The 26,083-nt window shown below is 41.8% G+C and overlaps 2 protein-coding genes across 3 annotated transcripts in view; both read left to right on the plus strand.

The window, feature by feature from the left end:
- Positions 1–1,360: 1,360 nt before the first annotated feature.
- On the plus strand, positions 1,361–3,008 carry foxd3 (forkhead box D3). Its single transcript, XM_061683901.1, has one exon. It carries the CDS (start codon positions 1,636–1,638, stop codon positions 2,797–2,799), a length of 1,164 nt encoding a protein of 387 aa, XP_061539885.1. The 5' UTR covers positions 1,361–1,635; the 3' UTR covers positions 2,800–3,008.
- A 7,936-nt stretch (positions 3,009–10,944) lies between these two features.
- The window catches only part of alg6 (ALG6 alpha-1,3-glucosyltransferase), a 44,739-nt gene continuing 29,600 nt past the window's right edge, over positions 10,945–26,083 (plus strand). Inside the window, exons 1-11 of one of the 2 annotated variants that reach the window (XM_061683964.1) lie at positions 10,945–11,117; positions 11,338–11,422; positions 11,846–11,935; positions 12,091–12,179; positions 12,343–12,425; positions 13,713–13,777; positions 16,177–16,368; positions 16,954–17,089; positions 19,956–20,041; positions 22,823–22,907; positions 23,790–23,860. In XM_061683964.1, the coding sequence (XP_061539948.1) occupies positions 11,036–11,117; positions 11,338–11,422; positions 11,846–11,935; positions 12,091–12,179; positions 12,343–12,425; positions 13,713–13,777; positions 16,177–16,368; positions 16,954–17,089; positions 19,956–20,041; positions 22,823–22,907; positions 23,790–23,860 (1,064 nt within the window). In that variant the 5' untranslated portion in view covers positions 10,945–11,035. The remainder of the gene's footprint in view (positions 11,118–11,337; positions 11,423–11,845; positions 11,936–12,090; positions 12,180–12,342; positions 12,426–13,712; positions 13,778–16,176; positions 16,369–16,953; positions 17,090–19,955; positions 20,042–22,822; positions 22,908–23,789; positions 23,861–26,083) is intronic. The other variant, XM_061683965.1, reaches the window with a different exon arrangement.

The raw sequence follows: 26,083 nt of genomic DNA on the forward strand, positions 1-26,083 counted from the left end.
TTTTTATCCGAATATTATTTTTTTTTAGCCTGTACTTGCTTTTGACCAAGAAATAATTTGCAGTCGTTTAGTAATATTATAAAGGAGTAATTTCAATGCCATCCAATTTTTAAATGCACTTTTGTCACAATTAATTGATTTGTGTCGATTATTGAAGTTTTCCATTAACTCACAAAACGGCTTTTAAGGAGAATCTATTACGCGCTATAATCGCAATGTATGCGGAGCATGAAATAATCAATATTCGACGCTTTGGAGGTTTCCAGTGAAGCTAAAGTCGGTTTTTTTTGTTTTGTGTTTTTTTTTTGCCTCCATGTTCTCACGCATGCAGCTCACCAACATGTGTCTGAATGATGCGCTCTTTGCATTCTCCCGCTGGTGCATTTCCGACTGTTTTCAAATGTAAAAAACATGCAATGATCGGAGTCGTTAACACCTCTTCCGAACTCTGAAGGAAATTCGTCATTCTCTTCATTCATTGCTGCTGCTGCTGCTGCTGCTGCTGCTGCTGCTGCCTCTCAATATTCTTCCCACCCTCTGCTAATCCCGCGGGAATAAATATACTTGAATTGAGGTTTTGCATTCACGGATCGGCTGCAAAAAAAAAAAAAGGGAAAAAAGGGGAAAAAGGGAAGTCTCAAGTGTTGTGCATTTAAGCCGACAATAAGCATATTTTAACGATAATATTCAAATATTATAGATTTAATGTACGCATGCTTAGATTGAATAATAATAATAAATATTATTATTATTATTATAATGCAAACACAATTGAAAATGCTAATAATAAGAATCCAACCTGAATTGTGGTCGATTTCATGCTGCAGCTTTCGTCACATTTGCAAAAATTCATCGTGAAGCGTTTCACGCGTTCGCGTTAATGCGCGTCAGATGGTTCAATCACGCAGAGCAATTTTCTCTCTCTCTCTCTCTCTCTCTCTCTCTCTCCTGCCGCTCTTCCCCCTCCTCCTCCTCCTCCTCCTCCTCCTCCTGCCGCTTGCGAGCCGCTAAATGGTCTATGACGGGCGAAGAGCGAAATGAGCGGCGAGCAGCACTGCTGATGTCCCTTTGTTGACAAATCCATGAAACAACTCCAGTTTGCATGGTTTAACAGCTGCAGCAGCAGCAGCAGCAGCAAGCGAGCAGGCAAGAGGCTGCAGGGAGGACGAGAGAGGGGGGCGTGATGCCGTCACCGAACCACGTGGCCAGCCCCTCATCATATACTGGACTCGGTGGAGGTGGCGGTGGGGGTTGGGGGGCGGGGGGGGGGGGGGGGGGGTAATCTATCAGAGTCCCTTTTAAAAGCTCCGACCTTTAAAGCATGTGACATCCCGAGCGTGTGCTCCAAGTGTGGCTGGATCCCATCGTGAGCGGCGACGGAACAAGTCGCCTCATCTGCGCGCAGCAAGAAGAAGTTTGTCTTCGCAGAAGTGCTTCTTTGGAGAGACATCCGAGCTCTTGACAGGGGCCAGCACAAAGTCAACACACGCCCTGCCCCAGTACGCCAGCGCTTGTTTTGGCTCCAAGACCTTTTTTTCTTTGCTTTTCTTTTCTTCTTCTTCTTTTTCTTCTTCTTCTTCCTCTTCTTCTTCTTCTTCTTCTTCTTCGAGTCAAGAACTGTGAGTCAGCCGTGAGATGACCCTGTCCGGAGGCAGCGAAAGAGCCAGCGGCATGTCGGGCCAGACGGTGCTCACAGCCGAGGACGTGGACATCGACGTGGTGGGCGAGGGGGACGACGAATGCACGGAGCGGGACAGCGACCTGAGCGACAGTCCCGGGGCGGGCGTCCTGCACGAGCTCCGCGACGACGACGACGACGACGACGACAAAGACGACATGAGGTCCGGCGGCGAGAGCTCCGGGGAAGGGGAGCCCGGCCCCGCTAAGGGAGACGAGCAGAGCGCCTGCACGCCGGGAGGTCCCGCCCTCCAGAAGCCCAAAAGCAGTCTGGTGAAGCCGCCGTATTCGTACATCGCGCTCATCACCATGGCCATCCTGCAGAGCCCCCAGAAGAAGCTGACCCTCAGCGGCATCTGCGAGTTCATCAGCAGCCGCTTCCCCTACTACCGAGAGAAGTTCCCGGCCTGGCAGAACTCCATCCGCCACAACTTGTCTCTGAACGACTGCTTCGTCAAGATCCCCCGGGAGCCCGGCAACCCCGGCAAGGGCAACTACTGGACCCTGGACCCGGCTTCGGAGGACATGTTTGACAACGGCAGCTTCCTCAGGAGGAGGAAAAGGTTCAAACGAGTTCAACCGGACGTGCTCAGGGAACAGACCGCGCTTATGATGCAAAGTTTCGGGGCGTACGGTCTGGGCGGCCCCTACGGAAGGCACTACGGCATCCACCCGGCTGCGTATTCCCACCCCGCGGCTTTGCAATACCCGTACATCCCCACCGTGGGGCCGATGCTGCCCCCGGGGGTTCCTCTGCTGCCCTCGGCCGAGTTGAACCGCAAAGCCTTCAACTCGCAGCTCAGCCCGGGCCTGCAACTTCAGCTCAGCAGTCTGAGCACGACGTCCATCATCAAGTCCGAGCCGTCCGGCAGACCCTCCTTCAGCATAGACAACATTATCGGGGTGTCTAGCTCGTCGTCGTCGTCCACAGCGGGCTCGGCGCAGGCCTTCCTGCGGCCTCCGGCGACCGTTCAGTCGGCCCTGCTGAGCGCTCAGTCCCTCTCGCTCAGCCGGACCTCCGCCGCCATCGCCCCCATCCTCGGTGTACCGTCCGGTATTCTTTCGGGGCATGTTTTACCTTCAGCCACGGCGGGCGCCGTGTCCAAATGGCCGGCGCAGTGACACTGACCCTAACTACTACAAAACATATTTTTATATTCGGAGGACGTGTAATAGGCAGCACTGGACGATGTAACTATATGTAAAGACTGTTCGCACACGGAGAAAAAAAAAGAAAAAAGGAAATATTTCTGTACAGGTAATATTTGTAAATACTTGTTTGTTTGTTTTTTAAATGAACCATTTGACTTTTTCTGTCTTTTTCTGTTGTATTACCATTAGAGTTCTGTGATTTTTTTTTTCCTACTCGAAGCAAGATGTGAATAATTTTGACTTCCTTTTCGTAGGAGACACAAAAAGCTCTGAAATAGTCTGTTTATTATGGGGGGCGGGGGGGGGGGGGGAAATCCAGTATATGTAATTCTACGTCGCTATATTATGTTGTACACTGGCTTTATTTGTAAATAAATCAGATAAATAATTCGAATACACTTTATCTATTTTCATTATTACCTTTTTATATTGACAGAGCAAATACCTATAATGAAATGTATGTAATGTCAAAAATAATAGCATGCGAAATTCCAAGACGGAACATTTTCATTTCGACATATAACGTGATTATTGTTACGCTGGTCAATATAAAAGCTTTTTAAATATGATGTGCCGTATACATTTTTAAGCTCATAAACCTGAAGTCCAATCCAAAACGCATGTTTAAAAATAACATTCAATCTGTCGAGCAATTAAAAACAGGTGCAAAAGAGAAATTACTATATATATATATATATATATATATATATATATATATATATATATATATATATATATATATATATATATCATTCGCAATTCAATACAAACCTTCATAATCTAGATCAAATGGAAATTTCCACATGCTGACAATTTGCCTCCATGAACACACAACTAACCACAAATATATACTGTGTCGCGATTGAAGGAGTTACATTCTAAAAGTTGATCCATAAAAATGTGTCAACATTAGAAAAATCACGGCGAATGAACACTGGCTTTAGATATTTTGATTTGGACTGGGAGACCTTTTTAATATTACATCACTTTGGGCGCTGGTGTGGTTTACAGGATTCGGTGGCTCGACTCCCTCAAAGATCACAGTTTCGACAGTTTCGCAGTTGTGTCTGGCTAATCACTTTTACGCAAACAGCAAATGGTGCATGCGCGCCCGCGCGCGGGCGTGCGTGCGCGCGGGCGCGCGCGGCGCTGGCTCGCACGCGTGCGCACGCTATATTTATCCGATCCCCATGGGAAAGAGAAAGGAGCCTCTCGCTGCTTCAGTTCACAGTCAGACACCGAAGAAGGTGACGATGATGCAAAACCATTCTCCAATCACCCACTGGCATTTCTAGTATTAATAACGAAACAGGAAAAGGAAACAATGCGACAATAATAATTGTAATAATTCTATTTTTATCATTTTAACAGGCGTAGTATTTTAATTTGTCTGTTTATGTACAATTCGTTCAGAAGAACATCGCGAAATGTGTTTTGATATACGCCTCCTGTGTATAAGCCATATTTTGTAACTCTTGATTTCATAGTTTTAGAAGAGAGGGTGAGTTTCGGCCTGCAATGACACAAACCGTTTTGATTATATTCTTTGGGAACTTGAAGTCATGAAAAAGCAAACAAACAAAAAGCGCAACAAAATCGAACGAGGAAAGCTGCCATTGTTGGAGACGCAAGCGTGGCGCATGGTTAACAGTAACAAGGTCGGCGCGTCACTGGGGTTTTCATTTCATGTTTGTACTCGTCGTCGGAGGTGTGAGATCGAAATTCGAGTGACTGCAGTGTTCAGTTGGGGCATTTTCACTCATCTGCCACTCATCTGTGAGGCGTTGCACTTGCATTAAGAAATAACACTCGCACCAATAGGGGACGTTACCGAGAGGCCCCTTGGTCTTCATAAGGGTATCAATTAAAAGTTTAAAGAGACATTCCTTCCAATGAGGGAGGATAAACCGATATTCAACAAAATAATCCAATGCCTATTCAAATTTAAACGTCTATGGATTTTATGTTACTGGATATTTTTTAAAATCATAATTATCCATTTAATAGTTTATTAGATTTCATAGTTTAGTTTATCAAAGATTCATTGGAATATTTTTCCCAAAATGCAAATTGCTGACTGGATGAACATGCTCATTTGAAAAGCAAACAATCCACTCTATATTGAGCTATGCAGCTGCACTTGCTGGTGCACAGGTGGAGAAAAGCCTGGAGTGTCGTTCCCACAGTTCTGACTGCGTACTGGCCTTGTAGTTCTTTGAACAACAACTGGCTGCATTAATTGAAAACCACACGGTAAGCATATTTTAAATGGATGCAACTCCGGTGCAAAATTCTTGAGCAGCATATTTTTGTTTTGCCCTGCTGTTCAACCTGTTAACAGTGCATGCTACAGTGGGTTTTCACAATTCAATTTATTAGAGTATTAGCCTGTGTGGAGTTTGCATGTTCTCCCTGCGTGGGTTTTCTCCAGGCACTCCGGTTTCCTCCCACATCCCAAAAACATGCACGGTAGGTTAATTGACAAATCTAAATTGCCCGTAGGTGTGAATGTGAGTGCGAATGGTTGTTTGTTTGTATGTGCCCTGCGCTTGGCTGGCAACCAGTTCAGGGTGTACCCCGCCTCCTGCCCGATGATAGCTGGGATAGGCTCCAGCACGCCCGCGACCCGAGTGAGGAGAAGCGGCTCAGAAAAAGGATGGATGGATGGATGGATGGATGGATGGAGTATTAGATCAAAATAATTTTGTTCATTCCTTTGGACAGTGACTTGGCCACTGTTTGCAGTTGAATGTAGCATCTTTGTCTTTTGGTTTTGTTTAGTTTCAACACGTTGCAATGCAACGTGATGAAACTGGGTGAGGGGCAGGGTACATACACCCTGGACTGGTCTCCAGACAGTTGCAGGGCACATATAAACACTCACATTCCCACTTTCACACCTAGACGAGCAAAATAGGGTCTTTAATGAAGATAAGATGTTTCTGGAATGTGAGAAAACCCATGCAAACATGAGAGCCTCTTGACTGTGAGGCAGATGTGCTCACCACTATTACACCATGCTGCCTGCAAACTCAATTCAATGAACATATAATTACTTTGTGTGGGGAGATCTTATCTGAGTGAGAGGAATGTGCAAATGGTTTTCTTATGAAACAATCACTGAATATAATAATAATTGTAAAAAAATGTGACTGGAGAAACACAGACAAAAAGGCACCAATATGCCCTTTGTTTCAGCTATCTGAATGATCTTGAGTGGATATTATTCAAACTCAAAAGGGTTCTTGTTCAGTGCATCAAATCTCTTCGTTCCCCAGTCCAAAAACAAGTATGTTAGCTTCATTGGAGATTAATTTGGATGATGGTGTGAATATGAGAATGAATGGTTGTTTGTCTTCGTGTGTCAGTCCTGTGATAGAATGGTGATCAGTCCAGGCTTTAACTCCATCTCACAAGTCAGCTGGGATTGACTTCAGCTTTCCCTGACCCTGAGCACAATAAGTGGTATAGAAAATGAATTAATACTCGAGAAGAGACAAAGAACAAATATGGATTTGACCTACAGTACTACCTAATCTACATTGGAGCTTTTTATATCAGATAACATTTTAACTCAAAATTCTTCTTGCTTTGACGTAGAAGCAGGCGAGACAGATGTAATGAAGAAATATATGATGTACACTTGAACCTAATTGATCAATTTATACGGGATATATAAAAAAAATACATGTAAAAACAAGAAATCCAACCAATTGTGAACGAGCAAGCGACAGGATATGGTGGATCACATAGTGGACCATCGTTTTGCAAGGACAGTAAAGGAGTCATAAGTGATATATCATTCCAGATCAAAAACAATTATTGCCTCAGAGAAACCTTTTAATGAAAGATCCTGTTCATGTTTAATGCATTAAAAAAGTTTTGACTGAGTTGCAAAACAGATATCAAAAAGTAAAAGTGGCAGTAGAGCATCTGTATCAGGAGGTTGGATTGTGTGCAGTCAAATGAATCATTTCTTCCAACGTAACGTTTTGTATGAACAGGCTGTTTTCCTCCTCTACACACTGCCACTGCAAAAGTCCTCCACAATAACTAGGTCATCTTCCACACCACAAGCAAAAGCCTTCTCCGTGGAGGAGACCACAGACAGTAAATGTAGGTACAGCAGTTACTGAATATTTAAAAAGGCATCAAGACTGAAGCAATAAATGACAAAGTAAAGCTGATGTGGCCAGGCATTAATAACTAATGGCTATCAGTGAGTTATTGGCTGCTCGCTTTGTAATGAAAGTGTCATTGCAAATCAGCAGTTGTCCATGGTTATTATTATTTATACATAATTGATGCCAGAACCACAAGGAACATGTCAACCCAACACCTTGAGAACAAAGACGTTGGTGTCAACAGAGGAAAAGGTCACAGAGGAGAACATGCCCGTGGGCTGAGATTTACACTGTGAGGGGAGGGTAAAAAGGGAGGCCTTAATAATCCACATCTGTATACAGACAGTCAAAAAGTTAAACACAATATTCCCATCTTCTGCTACTGACAACTTCTAATAGGTGTTCTCGATTCATGACAATCTGCTGTCCTGTAGATGGGATCTACAATCTAAATTTCATGCTTATTTTATGCACCAGACATGATGTCCTTGATGGAAAAAGGGAAATACACCATACCTTATATTGAGTGGACATCATTCTTTTTTTAAATTCCACCTTCAAGACAGTTTGTAGTTTAAAAAAAACAAAAAACGCTCCTCTGCAAGTTATATATATTCAGACACCATATACCATGTTGCCATCTGTTTGGTCACCATCCATCCATCCATTTTCTTTACCGGTTATCCTAACTAGGGTTGCGGGGTGCTGGAGCCTATCCCAGCTATCTTCGGGGGGAGGCGGGGTACACCCTGAACCGGTTGCCAGCCAATCGCAGGGCACATAGAAACAAACAACCACTCGCACTCACATTCACACCTACGGCCAATTTAGAGTCTGCAATTAACCTACCTGCTTGGTCACCAGTGCTCCCTAATACACACACCACTGTGACATGTACTCCCTGGTTAATTGGCCCAGGTCCATGTTTATCTATAAAATATTTATTCATCATACGCTATGATCCAATGTACAACCCAAATTCCAATGAAGTGGGGACATTGTGTTAAACATAAATAAAAACAGAATACAATGATTTGGAAATCATGTTCAACCTATATTTAATCGAATACACTACAAATACAAGATATTTAATGTTCAAACTGATAAACTTTATTGTTTTAGCAAATAATAATCATGTTCCAAAAAAGCTGGGACAGGTGGCAAAAAAGACTGAGAAAGTTGAGGAAAGATCATCAAACATTTGGAACATCCCACAGGTGAACAGGCTAATTGGGAACAGGTGGGTGCCATGATTGAGTATAAAAGGAGCTTCCCTGAATTGCTCAGTCATTCACAAGCAAAGATGGGGCGAGGTTCACCTATTTGTGAACAAGTGCGTGAGAAAATAGTTGAACAGTTTAAGGACAATGTTCCTCAACGTACAATTGTAAGGAATTTAGGGATTTCATCATCTACGGTATATAATATCATCAAAAGGTTCAGAGAATCTGGAGAAATCACTGCATGTAAGCGGCAAGGCCGAAAACCAACATTGAATGCCCGTGACCTTCGATCCCTCAGGCGGCACTGCATCAAAAACCGACATCAATGTGTAAAGGATATCACCACATGGGCTCAGGAACACTTCAGAAAACCAGTGTCAGTAAATACAGTTCGGCACTACATCCAGCTGTGCAACTTGAAACTCTACTATGCAAAGCAAAAGCCGTTTATCAACAACACCCAGAAGCGCCGCCGGCTTCTTTTGCTCATCTAAGATGGACTGATGAAAAGTGGAAAAGTGTTCTGTGGTCCTACAAGTCCACATTTCAAATTGTTTTTGGAAATTGTGGACGTCGTGTCGTCCGGGCCAAAGAGAAAAAGAACCATCCGGACTGTTATGGATGCAAAGTTCAAAAGCCAGCATCTGTGATGGTATGGGGGCTGCGTTAGTCCTAATGGCATGGGTAACTTGCACATCTGTGAAGGCACCATTAATGCTGAAAGGTACATACAGGTTTTGGAGAAACAAATGCTGCCATCCAAGCAACGTCCTTTTCATGGACGCCCCTGCTTATTTCAGCAAGACAATGCCAAACCACATTCTGCGCGTGTTACAACAGCGTGGCTTCGTAGTAAAAGAGTGCGGGTACTAGACTGGCCTGCCACATGTCAAGTGCACTTGTCCTGGTGCCAAGTGCACACCCTTATGTCCATGGTGTTCGTTATGGACAGTCCATGACAGAACACGTGCCCAATCACGCGCCTCCAGTTCTCATTGTCAGTGCCCACGTGAGCGTTGAAGTCCCCCAGCAGAACAAGGGAGTCCCCAGTGGGAGCACTTTCCAGCAAACCGTCCAAGGACTCCCCAAAAGGGCGGGTACTCTGAGCTGCTGTTTGGTCCATAGGCACAAACAACATTAAGAACCTGTCCCCCCATCCGAAGGCGGAGGGAGGATACCCTCTCGTCTACTGGAGTGAACCCCAACGTACAGGCACCGAGTTGGGGGACAATCAGTATGCCCACACCTGCTCGCCGCCTTTCACCGTGGAAGTAGAAGAGAATCCAATCGCTCTCAAGAGGATTGGTACTGGAGCCCAAGCTGTGTGTTGAGATGAGCCCCACTATGTCCAGTCGGAATTTCTCGACCTTACATACCAGCTAAGGTTCTTTCCCTGCCAGAGAGGTGACGTCCCTATAACCAGCTTCCGTAGCTCGGACCACCAGATCGGACCACCAAAGTTCCCGCCTGCGGCCGCCCCCCACCATCGCTTTATTTCTGTAAATTTCTGTAAGTGTTTACATTTTAAAATTATCACTTCAACAACATTCCTAGGAAATCACAATTTTCCATCACTGGTCAGCAGTGTTGGGGAGTAACTAATTACATGTACCGAGATTAAGTAATTTAATTACAAAACGTATGTAATTGTAATCCATTAGATCACTGGAGTAATTAAATTACAGTTGATTTTGGAATATTCCAAGATTATCTTTTTAGTTACATTTGAAAAATAGCTGCAGAAGATCACTTTCTCCTTCTAAAGTCGACACTTGTGATGGGCTCTCTCTGGTCGTGTGCTATTCTGCCGTAGTATCAAACACGACATATTTTTCCAAATATGACCTTGAAGCGCCACCATGAGGTGCTATCTATTAGTTTGCCTGAGAAGGTTAGACTCATAGTTACACTTTTGAGCACAAAAGAACATTGAAAATTGAATCGTTTCATCTTTATAAGTTTGGACTTTTTTTAATGGAACATTCACTTATCTGGATTGTCATATGAACAGAGGTCGGTAGAGTATCCAATTACTGTACTCAAGTAAGAGTACTGTACTCTACTGTACTCAAGTAAGAGTACTGTAATTTGAAAATAATATGACTCAAGTAAAAGGTTTTCCGCCCAAAAAAATTACTTGTGAAAAAAACTACTCAAGTACTAAGTAAATGGTGAGAAACTTCTGATTTATTTTTTTAAATCAGAGCATGAACGTCAAATAAATAAAAAAACAACTAAATAAAAAGTGAATGTGAAAATTCTGTTATTGCTGTGTGCGCGTGCATGCGTGCGTGCATGTGTGTGAGCTAGATTAGCACGTACACTGAAAGATGCATGTTTTACAGTTACTTATGACCATAAAATAGGACAAATTTGTTATCTCAAATTAGAAGTGGGCTGGAATATCCACGTTTGGGCAGACAGTACCAGAAAAATACTACAATTAGAGGCGTGCACAGAAAAAGCCAAAGTGGTAATATTTCTAGGTAAAGCAGAACTAAAAATGGAGGGGTAATTATGCCAGAATATGCTAAAAAATATATGTCATGCGGCACCAATAACTGTTCTAATAACTGATTATTTTGATTCAGGTATGGAGCAGGATAAATGTTAGAAAATGTAAAGACAGCTGTGGAGACAGTTTCTTTGTGAATGATTTTCAGAATTCCGATTTTCTTAGGGCACCTGAACGTCTCAAATTTGGACGTTAGCGTCGGCAGTCATTGACCAATAAGAACGTGTAACGAACCTTACATTGATGACGTGTTCAGGAAATGCACGCAAACTGGAAACAGTATCATTGATTAGATTCTTGACCGTTTTTATTGACATAAAAGCTAACTTTACCTCTTGGGAGTTATGCAGACTTGGTGTCTCGTTTCAATTTGTGTTTTACTTGGCGTTGTTGTGAGATGGGGCGTGTCGTTAAATTCATATTCCGGTAGGAAGCATATTATACATATAGCACGATCGGCTGCCATCAATAATTTCGATAGTGCTTTTAATTGGGTCCGCTCGGACCTCCATAAATTATTGAAAAAAAAAAAAAGTCTACAACTTCATAATGTCGTTTAAATAGCTCGTGTTTATAACCGAAGCAGTGTGTGTACCGTTTATCTTTTTGATTCCCCATTCATAAAAAGTTGAATGTTTCTCTCCAGGAGCAGGGAAATCACCTATGTTTGGCGACTATGAAGCACAAAGGCACTGGCAAGAAATCACCTACAATCTTCCAGTGCGTGAATGGTCAGTATTAGACGCCTTGTGGACACTTAACAATAGGGCACAATACTGTACATTGTAATTTGTTGTATATGGTTGTATTTGCATGTCTACTTTTACATGACTTGCGTGTGCCACATCTACTGCTATTTTACTTGTCTTACTATTCATGCTGTGTAATGTTCACAGCATTCCCCCCCCCCCACCACCATCAGCACACTTTGTGACTGCGGCAAATACGTTTGCAGGCTTGTGTTGCACAGTTTACTAATCCAAACGATAGTTATAGACCAAAGCTCCAGTTTTTGTTATGGTCACTCGTTCGTATTGTTAATATAAAATCATATAATATAAAAAACTGCGTTTAAAAATACCTAATGTAATACATGTATTACCAGGTGTTTCCACAACATAAGTACAAGACATTCCCTTCTTGTACTCCTTCAGGTACTTCAATACTACGGACAATGACTTGAGTTACTGGGGTCTTGACTATCCTCCTCTGTCTGCATATCACAGCTTGATGTGTGCGTATATGTAAGTAATTCCACATTGTGATGAAACCTCACTTAAACGGTCATTAAAGGACTTATACAGCCCGTTTGAATTCAGCATTCATTAAAATGTGAGTTCTTTGACTTCACCCTGGCTGCATATCCAACAACAAATAAAGTATGCATTTTACTTTACAGTGCCCAGATAATAAACCCTGAATGGGTGCAGCTTCACAAGTCCAGAGGTTTTGAAAGTACAACACACAAGTTATTTATGAGAACAACAGGTACAGTAATCCACCATCTACATTCACCAGCACAATCTTTGAGATTCACTGCAAACGTTGCAATAATAGATATCTTTTATTAATATACATTTATAAGGGACTGTAAGACACTTGTATTAAAAGTTCTGCTTAGCAAAATGCTTAGTTTCTTTCTCTGTTGCAGTGCTTGTTGCAGAGCTCCTCATATACATCCCTGCCATAGTATTATATTGTTTATGGCTGAATGAGGGAACGGTTAAGAGAAAGGTGAGACACAATCTTCCAATGGTATTTAGCATATACTGACATACAATATTTACCTGAAGAAAAAATAAAATATTGATTCACTGGTCATCCAAATTGGGGACTTGTTCAACCCTTATGGCAATGTCAACAAATAGTTTTACAGAGGTGCGTTTTGGTAGCTGTTTTAAACCAAGCACACTGGGTTTGATTTACCCCAGGCTGACATATGTACTCACGGCCAAGATGCCCTTGAAATTAAATTGTGTGCAATACAGAATTAGAATTAGAATTAGTCCTAAAATTATTAGATAAATTACTGTATTAGCCGGCACGGTGGTCGACTGGTTAGCACACCTGCCTCACAGTTCTGGGGACAGGGGTTCAAATCCCGGCCCCGCCTGTGTGGAGTTTGCATGTTCTCCCCGTGCCTGCGTGGGTTTTCTCCGGGCACTCTGGTTTCCTCCAACATCCCAAAAACATGCGTGGTAGGTTGATTGAAGACTCTAAATTGCCCGTAGTTGTGAATGTGAGTGCAAATCGTTCTTTTGTGTCTATGTGCCCTGCGATTGGCTGGCGACCAGTCCAGGGTGTACCCTGCCTCCTGCCCCAAGATAGCTGGGATTGGCTCTAGCACGCCCGTGACCCTAGTGAGGATAAACAGTAAAGAAAATGGATGGATGGAAGTTGCTGTACTGGACACACCACAGTTGGAGGGTTTGTCGGGAGGAATGACTTGAGACAACAGTGAAGGTTCAAAGGAATTTTGTGTGAACAACAGAATATATCCATCTGGTTCACTTATACAGGCAATGCAAGTACAGTACTAAGAAAAGTAATTTAACAGTGTTTTGGCTTCTCATCCATCATCTAATCTCATAATCTGGTTCTCTGTGTGGTGTGCAACACAAATGTACAGCAGAGTGTGAATTAAATTTTACTGTAGCTATTATGAGTATAATTAAAAAGATTATATGGTAAATGGACTGCACTTATATCGCAGTTTATCTATACCATCACAATGCCCAAAGCGCTTTACAAAGCCTCACATTCACCCCCACACCCCTACACACACACACACACACACACACACACACACACACACATTCATACACTAATGGGCGACTGCTGCCATGCAAGGCCAGGCCCACTGGGAGCAAATTGGGGTTTAGTGTCTTGCCAAAGGACACTTCGACATGCGGACAGTCAGAGCCAGGATTTGAACCAGTGACCCTTCGGTCACTGGCCGGCCCGCTCTACCTACTGAGCCACAGCCGCCCTATAATGCCTTATAATGTTTTTCCTCCCCAGATTTGCACTCTGCTCTGCTTTCTGATCTATCCAGGGCTTCTTCTTATTGACTGTGGACATTTCCAGTATCCTTTCTTTGTGTAATGTTAGTATGTTATTTTATTAACTTAATGACAAAATATTCAGAGTCATCTCTCACCTGCAACCTTAGACAGCAAGGTAAATGTGAATTTGTGGATTGAACCATCCATCCATTTTTCTAAAGCTCTTAGGGCTGGAACATATCACACCTGATATTGTTCCAGAAATGTGGTTCACCCTGGACTGGTCAACAGCCAATTGCAAGACATTTTAAGCAAACATCCATTCCCTTTCGCAGTCACACCTATTGACAATTTAGAGTCTTGAATTAACCTACCATGCATATTTTTGGGATGTCGGAGGAAGTACCCAGAGAAAATCCTTTACGCAATATGGGGAGAACATGCAAACTCCACTCAGGAAGGCAGGAGCCAAAATTTTAACTCCAAATTGTTGAACAGAGAGGCAGATGTGCTAACCACTAATCGCCACCATTCTGGCCATGACAGCTCTCCTTGCATGTCTGCATGTGTGTGATCTGGTTCTGAAAGGTGTGCAAAAAAAATAAATAAATAAAAAAAAAAATATATATATATATGCGGAAGATTTCCCAGCGTGCCTAACGCTGTTGTATAGTTCTTAAAATGCTGTTTGAAGTCAGTTAGTCCCCTAATACTATAAACAGCTGTAATCATGTGAATGTTAATAGAATTTATGCATGTTTATTTGGCCCTGCAGCTTTCGTTGTGTCTTAACTATTTTTTATTATCTTGCACTAGGAGTGAACTTTTCATCTGTGCACATGACCTCTCTAGCTTTCAGTAAATTGTGCAAGCTGGCTGACGAGCCAATGGTCATGTGGGAGGTGGAAAATACCTCTTTAAAGCTGCAGTGTTAAAAGTAAACACTAAGGTGCAACACTAATACATACCTCACGAAACAAGCAAACCCTAGTATTAATAGAATATTGATCAGACTTAATTAGAAAAACAAAGGAGGGGCTCACCACTAACATTCATTGCATAGAAATATACCAATGGATAGAAAGTTATGGGTGCGCATATACGTAGGAAGAAGGGTTTTCCTTATTTTTGGAGTAAATTTTGGAGGGTGCGCATAATACTTGAGAGCATTGGAATCAATTTTGGGGGTGCGCATTATACTCGAGCGTATTAAACACGTGAAATTACGGGAGTTAAGTATTGTTGTAAAACACAATATACCTGTCCATAAAACAGTTAAAAAAAAAAAAAAGATTTTGATGGCATGGATCCTATTAACGGGTTCAATCCCCGGCCCCGCCTGTGTGGAGTTTGCATGTTCTCCCCGTGCCAGCGTGGGATTTCTCCGGGCACTCCGGTTTCCTCCCACATCCCAAAAACATGCATTAATTAGACACTCTAAATTGCCCGTAGGCATGACTGTGAGTGCGAATGGTTGTTTGTTTCTATGTGCCCTGCGATTGGCCTGGCAACCAGTTCAGGGTGTACCCCGCCTCCTGCCCGATGACAGCTGGGATAGGCTCCAGCACGCCCGTGACCCTAGTGAGGAAAAGCGGCTCAGAAAATGGATGGATGGATGGAACCTATTAAATAATTAATTCAAAAGTCAAATTGTTACCATGTTTTACATAACATTTTAATACACGATTCCTAGCATAACATTTTAATACAGTATTCCTAACTGTCACACAAGTGTAAAAAGTGATCTGCTGTATAATATTACTTTGTCAAACTAAACTAAAACTAATTGCCAGTTGATGCACGTGAGGGAGGTGGTACAGTGTTTGTTCTCTCAGTGTGGGTTATCTGCTGGAAAACCCTTCCTCTCATATTTCAAAAATATGCATTTTAGAGTTAATGACTCTAATTTGCCCGTAGGTGTGAATGTTAACGCGATGGATTGTTTGTCTATGTGTTCTTTAATTGACTGGCGACCATTCATGGGCATACCCTGTCCGATGACCAAAGTCAGTGCTGCTCAACCACGACAGTGAACAGGAAAAGAGGTAGAAAACGTTTGTTGCCATGTGACCATAAGTGCAATTTACGGTTCTATGACCATCATTGCAATCCTCCTCTTTGTCATCACCTATACCATTCTGTGGTACATCTAAAATAAAAAAACATACAACAGTATGTGATGACATTTTGCTCTGTTTCCAAATTGTATTACTTGTAGGACATTTGAATTTGACTGCTTCATTGTAATGCAAACGCCCAACAAATGTTATTTCAAGTTAGGAAAGTTTTCTATGCAGCAGAGTTTAGATGTTCCACTACACATGGCAAATACTTGTTTGCTGCAGCATACCTTTGCAATAAAAATGACATTGACAAAAAAGGTGTTTTCATCGGGTTGACCCATACCAAAATACGTTGTTTACTTCCTCATATCTTGGCATGACATCAAAACACTGTCATTACAATATTGAGTTTAACAGTACAAGGTACAATGCAGTGAGTCTGGGCTTTGCCCTGTGGGCTGTTCTGGCTCTGGGACTGGGCTGGGATGCACTGGGCTCTATGGCCTTCTCCCTGGCCCTCAACTACAAACAGATGGAGCTCTACCATGCTTTGCCCTTCTTCTGCTACCTCCTGGGAAAATGTGTTGAAATGGGCCTAATGGGGCAGGGGTGAGTATACTCAATGTTCTGACAGATGAGTATATAACATAGCTTTTTGTTGTCCTTGATGCACATCATCAACCAACCTACAAATACTTTGATTTATTCAATTCTAATTTTGCCATCATATTGTTGCGACCTTTTGTCACTTGGAAAGAAGGAGCGCAACAGAATGACTGAGGTAATCAGCTTGGATGCCCTTACTTGTGTCTATTTATCTAGTAACAATGTTCCAAGGGCATTTAAAGCAAATGGAGAGCCGGATTAGAAGGGTCGGTGGGAAGATATGTCCAGATGACACGCTAGCTATGCCCCAAACTCTTCAGCTATGCCCGTGTGTGCGGCAACATCCAAACTACAGCTGACAAGATCACTACAGGGTCTGAGTTACGCTGAAGACTCTCAGCTGGTGCATGGTTTTCACTGCATTCCAAAAAAGAGAAGTCATATCCCTTAACCTAGGACATGCCGAATAAACATTTAGATTTTAGGAAATCATTGTAAATATAAAAAGGACATTGTTGTTTAATTTGTCGACAAAGCCCATTTTTTTCATGTTTTTAAACAAATGTTTCTGTGATCCTCTTAATGTAGGTTGTTGATGTTGCTGAGAGTTGCTGCTACGGTGTTGGTGACTTTTGCTCTCTGCTGGTTGCCCTTCCTGTCTGACCCTGCTCAGACCTTGCAGGTGCTCAGGAGAATCTTTCCTGTGGCTCGAGGCCTGTTTGAGGTACAGCAGTTGATTTAAAAGCGAGGAAGAAAATGTGAGAGATCTAGTCTTTATTTTGAGAGAACATTTGTACACTTGTCTAAGAATTGTGACTTGCAATGCAAATGTGTTAGTCAAAGAAACAAGTGGGAGATGACAAATGATCAAATAAATTGGCTCGGGGATTAGTCACGATCAGACATTTTCCAGGGAATGACATTACATTACCAATAAATTTAAGTCCTAATTTCATGGATTTGGTGAAAAAATGTAGCAAGATAGCAAGATGTTCTTTCATTAAGGTCAAGCAGAACCTCCTCGTGCCTTTCATGCAGTTCCATCCTCTAAGCATGGCAAACACTGTTAAATCCCTCGGTGCCAATCAGAAAGAGATAAGAAGAATCAAATCTTGGAAAGGTCAGGAGATCAGTTATACTTGGTCCCTGGGAAACTTAAGGGAAGGAAGATGAAAGATTCTAACTTAATGTCTTAATGTTTAAAGCACGACAGCATTGTAGCAGTACTTATGAATGCGGGGCCAGTTCTTCAGCTCTGATGCGGTATTAATTGGTGTTAATGGACGAGGTTCATTTGTGTTTAGCAGTGTTGAAAGAGAAAACGTAACAGTGTGTCTAAAATGGTTCGTTCAGGAATCTCATATAACACTCCACATCTCTATCATATGTTCGAGAGGAGGATGCAGGAGATAGGCTTACATGGAAAAGGATGATGCGCTATGGCGATCCCTAAAGGGACAAGCCGAAAGGAAAAGAAGAAGATCTGGTCATCTAGGTCCATTTGTTCTAGCAGACACTGTTCCACGGTCGCCATTGTTGTTGCTTTGTTCCTTATTCCGGAAAGGAAAGTAAAAACGGCTACCGGAAATGGCAAAAAACTGCAGAGGAAACTCCACCCTGTGGCGACCTAGCCAATACCAGCCGTAGCGACACCCCCGACTTGGAGGAGAACTGCAGTACATTTTCAAAACTGCGCGTGTGGGTTGCGCTCAACTATGAAGGCAAACTGCGCTTGGGATTGTCATAGTGACGTCAGCGCGGTTGCCACCCGCGCGAGTATAAAGAAGCCTTAAGGATCCACTTTTGGTAAGGGAACAGGGTGAGAAGGGTTAGCAGGGAAGGGGAGGAGAGGAGAGGTAACCGGTGGGAGTGTTGACTAGTGGGTGGGAGCAGTTGTAAGTTTACCCAGTGAACTACATTCTGCCATCTCAGGTTGCTGTCTGCTCACAAAAATGGCACCAAATGCTTCTCCCTGTGAAATTCCAACATAGCTAATAGGTGACAGTGCCGGACCACTCTTGCCCCATTTGAAATTGTCCACAAATCCCACCCAGCCGTTCATGTGTCGCCTTTAGGTGGTATTCAAGAACATTCCCATGGTGGTTATTTGGAGTGGGATGACAGGGAAAACAGAGGGCTGCAGTTGAGACAGCATAACATTCAACAGCCTAATGCTGACAGGGCTACCACGAGGGTCCACACAGCTGTGCCGTCAGCAGCTGTAGAATGAAAGAGACAGAAATAGACCAGAAATAGGATTTCTTGTCATGTCCCGAGACCAGAGAAGTGATGCTGATCTAGTCACATGATATCTATATGGTGTGTGTGACATTATAGTGCACAGTGGCAGCTAAGTTAGTTTAATATGTTCTCCAAGCATTACAAGCATAATCTGTACCTGAGACAATTGACTCACTTGCTTGCAACCCAAAAGTGACAATAAGTCAATATTCACAGAGCTTGAAAGTGGAGCTTATAAATTATTCACAATATACTATATATATGAAAGCGGTAAAAACAATCATGGATTTTATTGATTAATTTGCCAAAAAGTCTTAATTTACACACTTTTTGTATCTGATTTTATTATTATTTTGTTTTTTAATTCAGTTAGTAAAAACGTTATTCCATGGGCTTGAGTAAAATATGGCCTGTTTCCTTGATTTACTAGGACCTTTTATCAGCCAATTAATGCGCAAAGAGCATAATTTGGCAATGAAAATATCTATCCATCCATTTTCCACACCGCTTAGCCTCACTCGAGTCGCGGGCATGCTGACGCCTAGCTCAGCTGAATCTGGGCGATCGGCAGGGTACCCCCTGAACTGGTCGCCAGCCAATTGCCGGGGACATATCGACAAAACAGCCATTCGCACTCACGTTCACACCTATGGGCAATTGAGAGTTTTCAGTTAACCTACCATGCATGTTTTTGGGATGTGGGAGGAAACCGGAGTACCCGTAGAAAACCCACGCAGGCACGGGGAGAACATGCAAACTCCACACAGGTGAGGCCGGATTCGAACCTGGCTCCTCTTAACTGTGAAGCAGATGTGCTAACCCGTTGTTCACCGTGCTGCCACAATGAAAATATATATAGTATAATTTTTACAGCCCCACTTTCACAAATATAACGATTAAAATATTCCTTTAATACATGACAACTTTGTAGACTGTCTTCAGTTGTGTCCTGTGGTTGTTCCATATCTGCTGGATATGCAGAAACTACTATAGTCTGACCTTGGACCTTGTGTCCTGAGTTTCCAAATAAATCCCATGCTTTTTCTGACAGGGGTCTACTTGCCACACCTTGTAGTTGTCCTGTGAAACTGTCTCCCAGGAATGCCTCAAGGAATATTCATTGCACTTTCAGGATGGAAATTCTGCAATTTATTTGCTTTATCCATCAAAAGGAATTCAGATTAATGACTGTGCTTGTACAAACATAATGGCATACGTCAAAACAATATAGCAGTATAAACATACAATAATAAATGGTTACGGCATGCTTTAATGCACTTGTTAAGTGTTTCGTATATGATGATGAGTTAGCCTGTCATCCTCATTTAGCCATGTATGTATGTGGACAGGATAAGGTGGCCAACACATGGTGCAGCTTGAACATCTTGATAAAGATCAGATCCATTCTGTCCAGTGACTTCCAACTCTACCTCAGGTAATCTACCCATCTATTTAAAAAAATTAGTCTTTGCTGCCTTTTGTGCTTTTCTGTAATTTTTCTGTTTTTTTGGGGGGTTTTCTTCATCCTGTCTCTTGTGGTGACTCCTTTCAGTGTGAAGCAGTGGGAAAACAGAGCCTGCCTGAGGGTGTGAATACTGTGATCTAGTTGGGTAAAAACATCTTGTGAGGACCTTCTGAACATGAATTCAAAGCTTTGTTTAGAAATGTGGTGACAAGAGCTTTGGTTGCTCTTGGAGATATTGAGGCCTGTGTCGTATACAGCAAAATAAAGATTATAGAACCCGAACATGCATTTCTTTTTAAAAACAAAGCATGTGCCAACTAATAATATGTAATACACAGGAGGTTTTTGGAATAGCTATTTTGAACAAAAGCCGAGATCCTGTAAATCACTGAGAGGAAACAGTTGATGTAACAGTTGTACCGTGGACGACTGTTCTGAAATAACCTATCACTCTAAATATAGGACTACCTTATTCACTGCATGAGCATGTTTTTGCCAGGCTGCTAAGTACTGGGATCAAGTTAAACCTCTTTGACTGTCATGAATTTCAAACAAATGAAAAACACTTCTGTCTTTTGGCACTGGTGGTTTGCTAAATGCTTCTGTGTTGGTATACTGTGTACATAGAATGAATCAGCTGTGAAACAGTATCCATGTCCTTCTGGACTGTAAAACACCACCCTTACACATAAGACATGCATACTTGTTGACAGTGAATGTACTGAATTACTAGCGGTCCGCCATGTCTGCCTTGCAGTGTTGTTGTTTTTACATGACTCTCTATCAGGCACACAATTCAGCGTGAAAACACAATGTTGCTCTGTCGTTTGCGTTTTAACCCATCTGACTGACCTCTCAACGCATACTAACAACTAAACCTTCTCCTCTGCTGCTTTGCCCCTCAGAAGGTGACAATTGAAGGGTTAAACTAATGGTCCCCAGAAAGGGGGACATTGGATGTTCTACATAGCAAGAACCTCCATTATAGCTAAACTGGAGGATCCCTACCTAGTGCAGGGGTGTCAAAAAACAATTCTCACGGGCCACATTGTCGTTACGGTTTCCCTCAGAATCAATCATCTTTATTTTCCAAGTATGTCCAAAAAACACACAAGGATTTGTCTCCGGTAGTTGGAGTGGCTCCAGTACGACAACAGACAGTCAATTGACAGAGAACACTTTTGAGACTTAAAGACATTGACAAAAACAGTCACTGAGCAATAAAGGGTTGCTAGTTATCTGGTAATGCCGGTCATTTTTTGACAATTGTGCAAAAAGATGCAGAGTCCTCTAGCACTTAGAGCAGTTTGAATGATTAATCTCGCAATAGTCCGGTGCAATGACCATTGTGCAAAGGGCGCCGAGACTTCAAGGAGTGTGTGCAGTTTAAGTGACAAGTAGTGGGATAATCTGGGACTATGTTGATTGTGCAAATGTTGCAGATACTCCTCAGTCAGTGTGCAAATGGGGCTGATGCTACTCTGGCATGAGTGGCCAGTGTTGGTCAACAACAGATATGCAAATAGTGCAGCGTGGCGAGACTACTTCAGTGAGTGCACGAGTAATATATAATTGGCCTGACAGATATTTGCAACAAACTCAGACAAAAAAAATTGGCATCATGTTGCAATGGAATTGTAGGTTAGCTGTTTAAGAAGTTGATTGCAAGAGGAAAGAAGCTGTTGAAATGTCTGCTAGTTCTAGAGGGCCATTATGACCGTGAAACCATCTAAATGTTTCATCGCCTCATAATATTATTACATATGCACAACAAATTGATGGATAGCTAGTTTTGAAATCAGAAGTCAAGGATAATAGTTTGAAGTTACTGTAAAAAAATGCTTTCACTATCTCAACGTTCTTATTTATTAAACATCCCAATTTATAATTTGAGTACATATTCATCATGGAAGTTGATTTGCTTTCACGGTCACAAAATAATGTAGCGGGCCAGACCTTGCCCGCAGGCTTTGAGTTTGACACCTGTGCCCTAGTGCGATGACAGATCATTGAATGTTTGGATTTGACAAGTTCAAATCCTTCTTGTGTGGAGTTTGTATGTTCTCCCTGTGCTTGCATGGGTTTTCTCCAGGTATTCGGCTTCTTCCAACATTCTTAAAACATGCATGTGGTTTAATCAAAGACTCTAAATTGCCCATAGGTGTAAATGTGAGTGTGAATGGTAATCTCCCTTGTGACTGGATGGAGACGAGTGAAGGTGAACTCCGCCTCTTGCCAAAGTGAGCTGGGATTGGCTCCAGCTCACCCGCAACGCTAATGAAGACAAGCAGGACAGAAAATGGATTGATAATGAATATTTATCTGATATCCCTATTGACATGAAGGCTTGTCAACAAAACAGTGTTCCATCTTGTCTCACATAATGTCAAACTAATGCGAACTGATTGTCTTTGCACATATGGTAACAATGAAAATATTGTCCCAATCCTATTCACACTTGAATGTCTGTCAAATTGTAGCCTGCAGTTTGATTGCTATGTACGATATGGGATGTAAGGGATGTTATCTGAAATGGTGCAGCCAGTAACCTGGAAGAGCTAATTTCTCATGTTCAGCTGCTTAAATATCAGATCAGGTTTTTTCTTGTGCTTATATAGGATGTTACTATATTGTGTTCTCCTAGATTAGATTGGGATCTAACTTGCTGTTCTAGCCAATTGAATGTTTTTCTTTTGAAAACCAGGTATAAGCAAGATTATCAGAATATTTTTTTGTGTGTGCTTTTTGCAGTTTGGCCTGCACTCTCTTGGCAGTCCTACCATCCTGTATCAGACTTCTGACGAAACCTACATTCTGGCAGTTTAAATTGGCCTTGGTGAGTGATTAAGGCACACATTAGCATAGCCTACTGCATTTGACTACAGTAAACGCCCGCTATATCGCGGTCCCACTATATAGCGGATTTTTTGTGTCATTTCAGTTGTTACTCTGTTTTTTTATAGTGTCTGTACAATATTTTTGTTTGATCCATTGCTCTTGCTCTCTCACAGTAAACAGTATTATGTGTTTAAATTAGGGTTGCAACCAACGATAATTTTAATAATCGATTAATCTGTAGATGATTTTTTTGGGTTAATCGAGGAATCAGATGAAAAATAAAATGGTTATCCCTTTGATCAAAAACAGCACATTATTTCTAAATCACAGTGCAGAAAATGCATAAACATGAATTGATTATGATTCAGCTAATGGTTCGGTCCATAGTTTCTGTCATCTTATTTTGATGCAGCACAAAGATAATCAGGCTGCTTTCATGGAGGACTACAGAAATAACCCTAACTCCTAACCCAAATATTTACTGTTGTGAGGCTGAAATTTGGAGGATTTGGATCATTTTAACTGAAACAACGTCTCTTAACAATGAATCGATTATAAAAAACAGTTGTCGATTAATGTTTTAAAGATGTGTTTAAAGACCTTAAACAAATGTAAGTGCCATAAATGCTATAAAAACTTATTTAAAAAGGGTATTTCTATATTGCAGTTTCATTTATCACGGGGGCCCTGGAACCTGACCCCAGTGATTAGTGTATTCCATTATTAATTCCATATACCTGTTTTTGTCATTGAATGAGTCTAATGTTAAGTGAATAACAAGGTTTTTTTGTATACGTTTTCTTCTGTCATTATGTATGCAAGTGCTATTGAGATTAGTTACAATAATCATACAAAAATCTTTTTTTTTTTTCCTTTTTAGGTCAACTCATCGCTTGGGTTTTTCCTCTTCTCCTATCAAGTCCATGAGAAATCCATTCTCTTGGCTTCCTTGTAAGTATAGCAAAAAAATCAGTTTGTAAAAATGGAATAATCTGCCAAGAGCTGCAGGCTAAGTAATATCCTTAGGTCTAAGTTTGGTAAATGACAGAATTCTGCCTCTGCCCTCACCCTCAATTCAACATTGTCATAAACACAAGCTGACTCATGTCAACCTTATTTATCATAATCAAAGATGCAGGGCTTGTAAACGTGTGCAGTTCATTACCACTATATAAAGGTAGAGGGTGGGGCCATGGGTACGTTTGAGAGCAGGGGATTTGGTTGCTAGATCTGGGCTCATGCATTAATCTAGATGAGGTTAGATTGTTGCTTTATTAACTATTGAGTTATATCTACCACCTGTCCCCATAAATCCATCAGTAATGCATGTCCAGGGATTAGGAAAGAATGGAAGGCAGCAGCTCGGGCGATCTTTGTGCAGGATCAATTATTGTACCGTAACAGGATCGCAAAAGAGCACTGACCGTAATTGTGGGATCAGGGACCGGTGGAAAGTGCCCCCTTTGGAGCATAATACTATACAAGTCACTTGTCAACACTGATCAGCAGGGATGTAACAATATTCAGGATACTGCGATATTTCAAAATTAAAAGTGCCTCGATATCGCTGTGGTGTTGTCTCGGTATAAAATAATGAGCCATCGTTTTAAAATGTAGTTTTGGGCCGCCGAAACGCACACACACCGCTTAGCCAGGCTACTACAGCCAGATACAGCGCTCCACTTCCTCATTAAGAGTATAAACGCACCCGATTGGGTGCGTACCCCATGTGACCATGTGAGTACGTCACCAAATATACACTGATTGGCTGACTGGCCCACGTGACCAAAAGGCTGCGTTGGCAGGGATACAGAAACAACTCAGTGCCCCGAGCCCCTCCCAATGCTACAGTGTGCCCACGTGGGTGAAAGAACATCACACGGAGAGAGAATAATGATTCCGACTCCCCATTACAACATATTCCGCCGCCAATAAATTAGAGGAGTGAAATAGGTCCACTCCATACAAATATCAATGCAAAAATAAATCTGACATACTTCCCTCTCTTCAAATGAAGTGTCCACATTTCCGATTAAAACACATGATAGAGGCTGCTCAGAAAAATAAATCAGCCTACAATATCACTATGCGAAGGAAAAGAAACTAAGGATTCTTATGCTTTTAATAGTGCTCCTGTGTTTATGACTTGACTTGAATTTTTGGACTCAAGCGAAGAAATCACTATGCAGTATCCAATTTGTAATGTTATAAATAAAAATATGACAATACAGTAAGTACTGTTCAATTATCAAACAGACAATTTCTCAATGGACAGTTTTGTTATTGTGAGTGTTATTATTTGAAGCTGTCTTTTTCACAACAACCTGTGGGAAAACAGAGAAAAAACTACTCAAATCTACTGAGAAGGACTCGGCAAGAGTCAAGAAGAAGAGCAAGAAAAAGAGCGTTTTTTCGGTTCTCCTTCTTTCGCCTCTTTGCCCCACCTGTACCGTGAACCGCCCTGCAATACCTTGAGTCTTCTTGCAATACCCATGCTTTCCCACGATATCACAATAATTATCGTACCGTGAGATTAATACTATGATAAAACCAAACTCTGAAATATAGATATCGTTACATCCCTACTGATCAGTGATGAAACAGCCAGTCATTAATTTAACAAAAAAAAATAATAATTCTAGCAAAGTATTGCTTGTGCTGTTGTAATGCACAACCCCAATTCCAATGAAGTTGGGACGTTATGTTAAGCATAAATAAAAACAGAATACGATGATTTGCAAACCATGTTCAACCTATATTTAATTGAATACACTACAAAGACAAGAGTTTTAATGTTCAAACAGATACATGTGATTGTTTTTAGCAAATAATCATGAACTTAGAATTTTATGGTTACAACACGTTCCAAAAAAGCTGGGACAGGTGGCAAAAAAGACTGAGAAAGTTGAGGAATGCTCATCAAACACCTGTTTGGAACATCCCACAGGTGAACAGGCTAATTGGGAACAGGCGGGTGCCGTGATTGGGTATAAACAGAGCTTCCCTGAACTGCTCAGTCACTCACAAGCAAAGATGTGGCGAGGTTCACCTCTTTGTGAACAAGTGCGTGAGAAAATAGTCGAACAGTTTAAGGACAATGTTCCTCAACGTACAATTGTAAGGAATTTAGGGATTTCATCATCCACGGTCCATAATATCATCAAAAGGTTGTGT

This window comes from Phycodurus eques, chromosome 8 (assembly GCF_024500275.1).
Source record: "Phycodurus eques isolate BA_2022a chromosome 8, UOR_Pequ_1.1, whole genome shotgun sequence".
Classification (NCBI taxonomy): domain Eukaryota; kingdom Metazoa; phylum Chordata; class Actinopteri; order Syngnathiformes; family Syngnathidae; genus Phycodurus; species Phycodurus eques.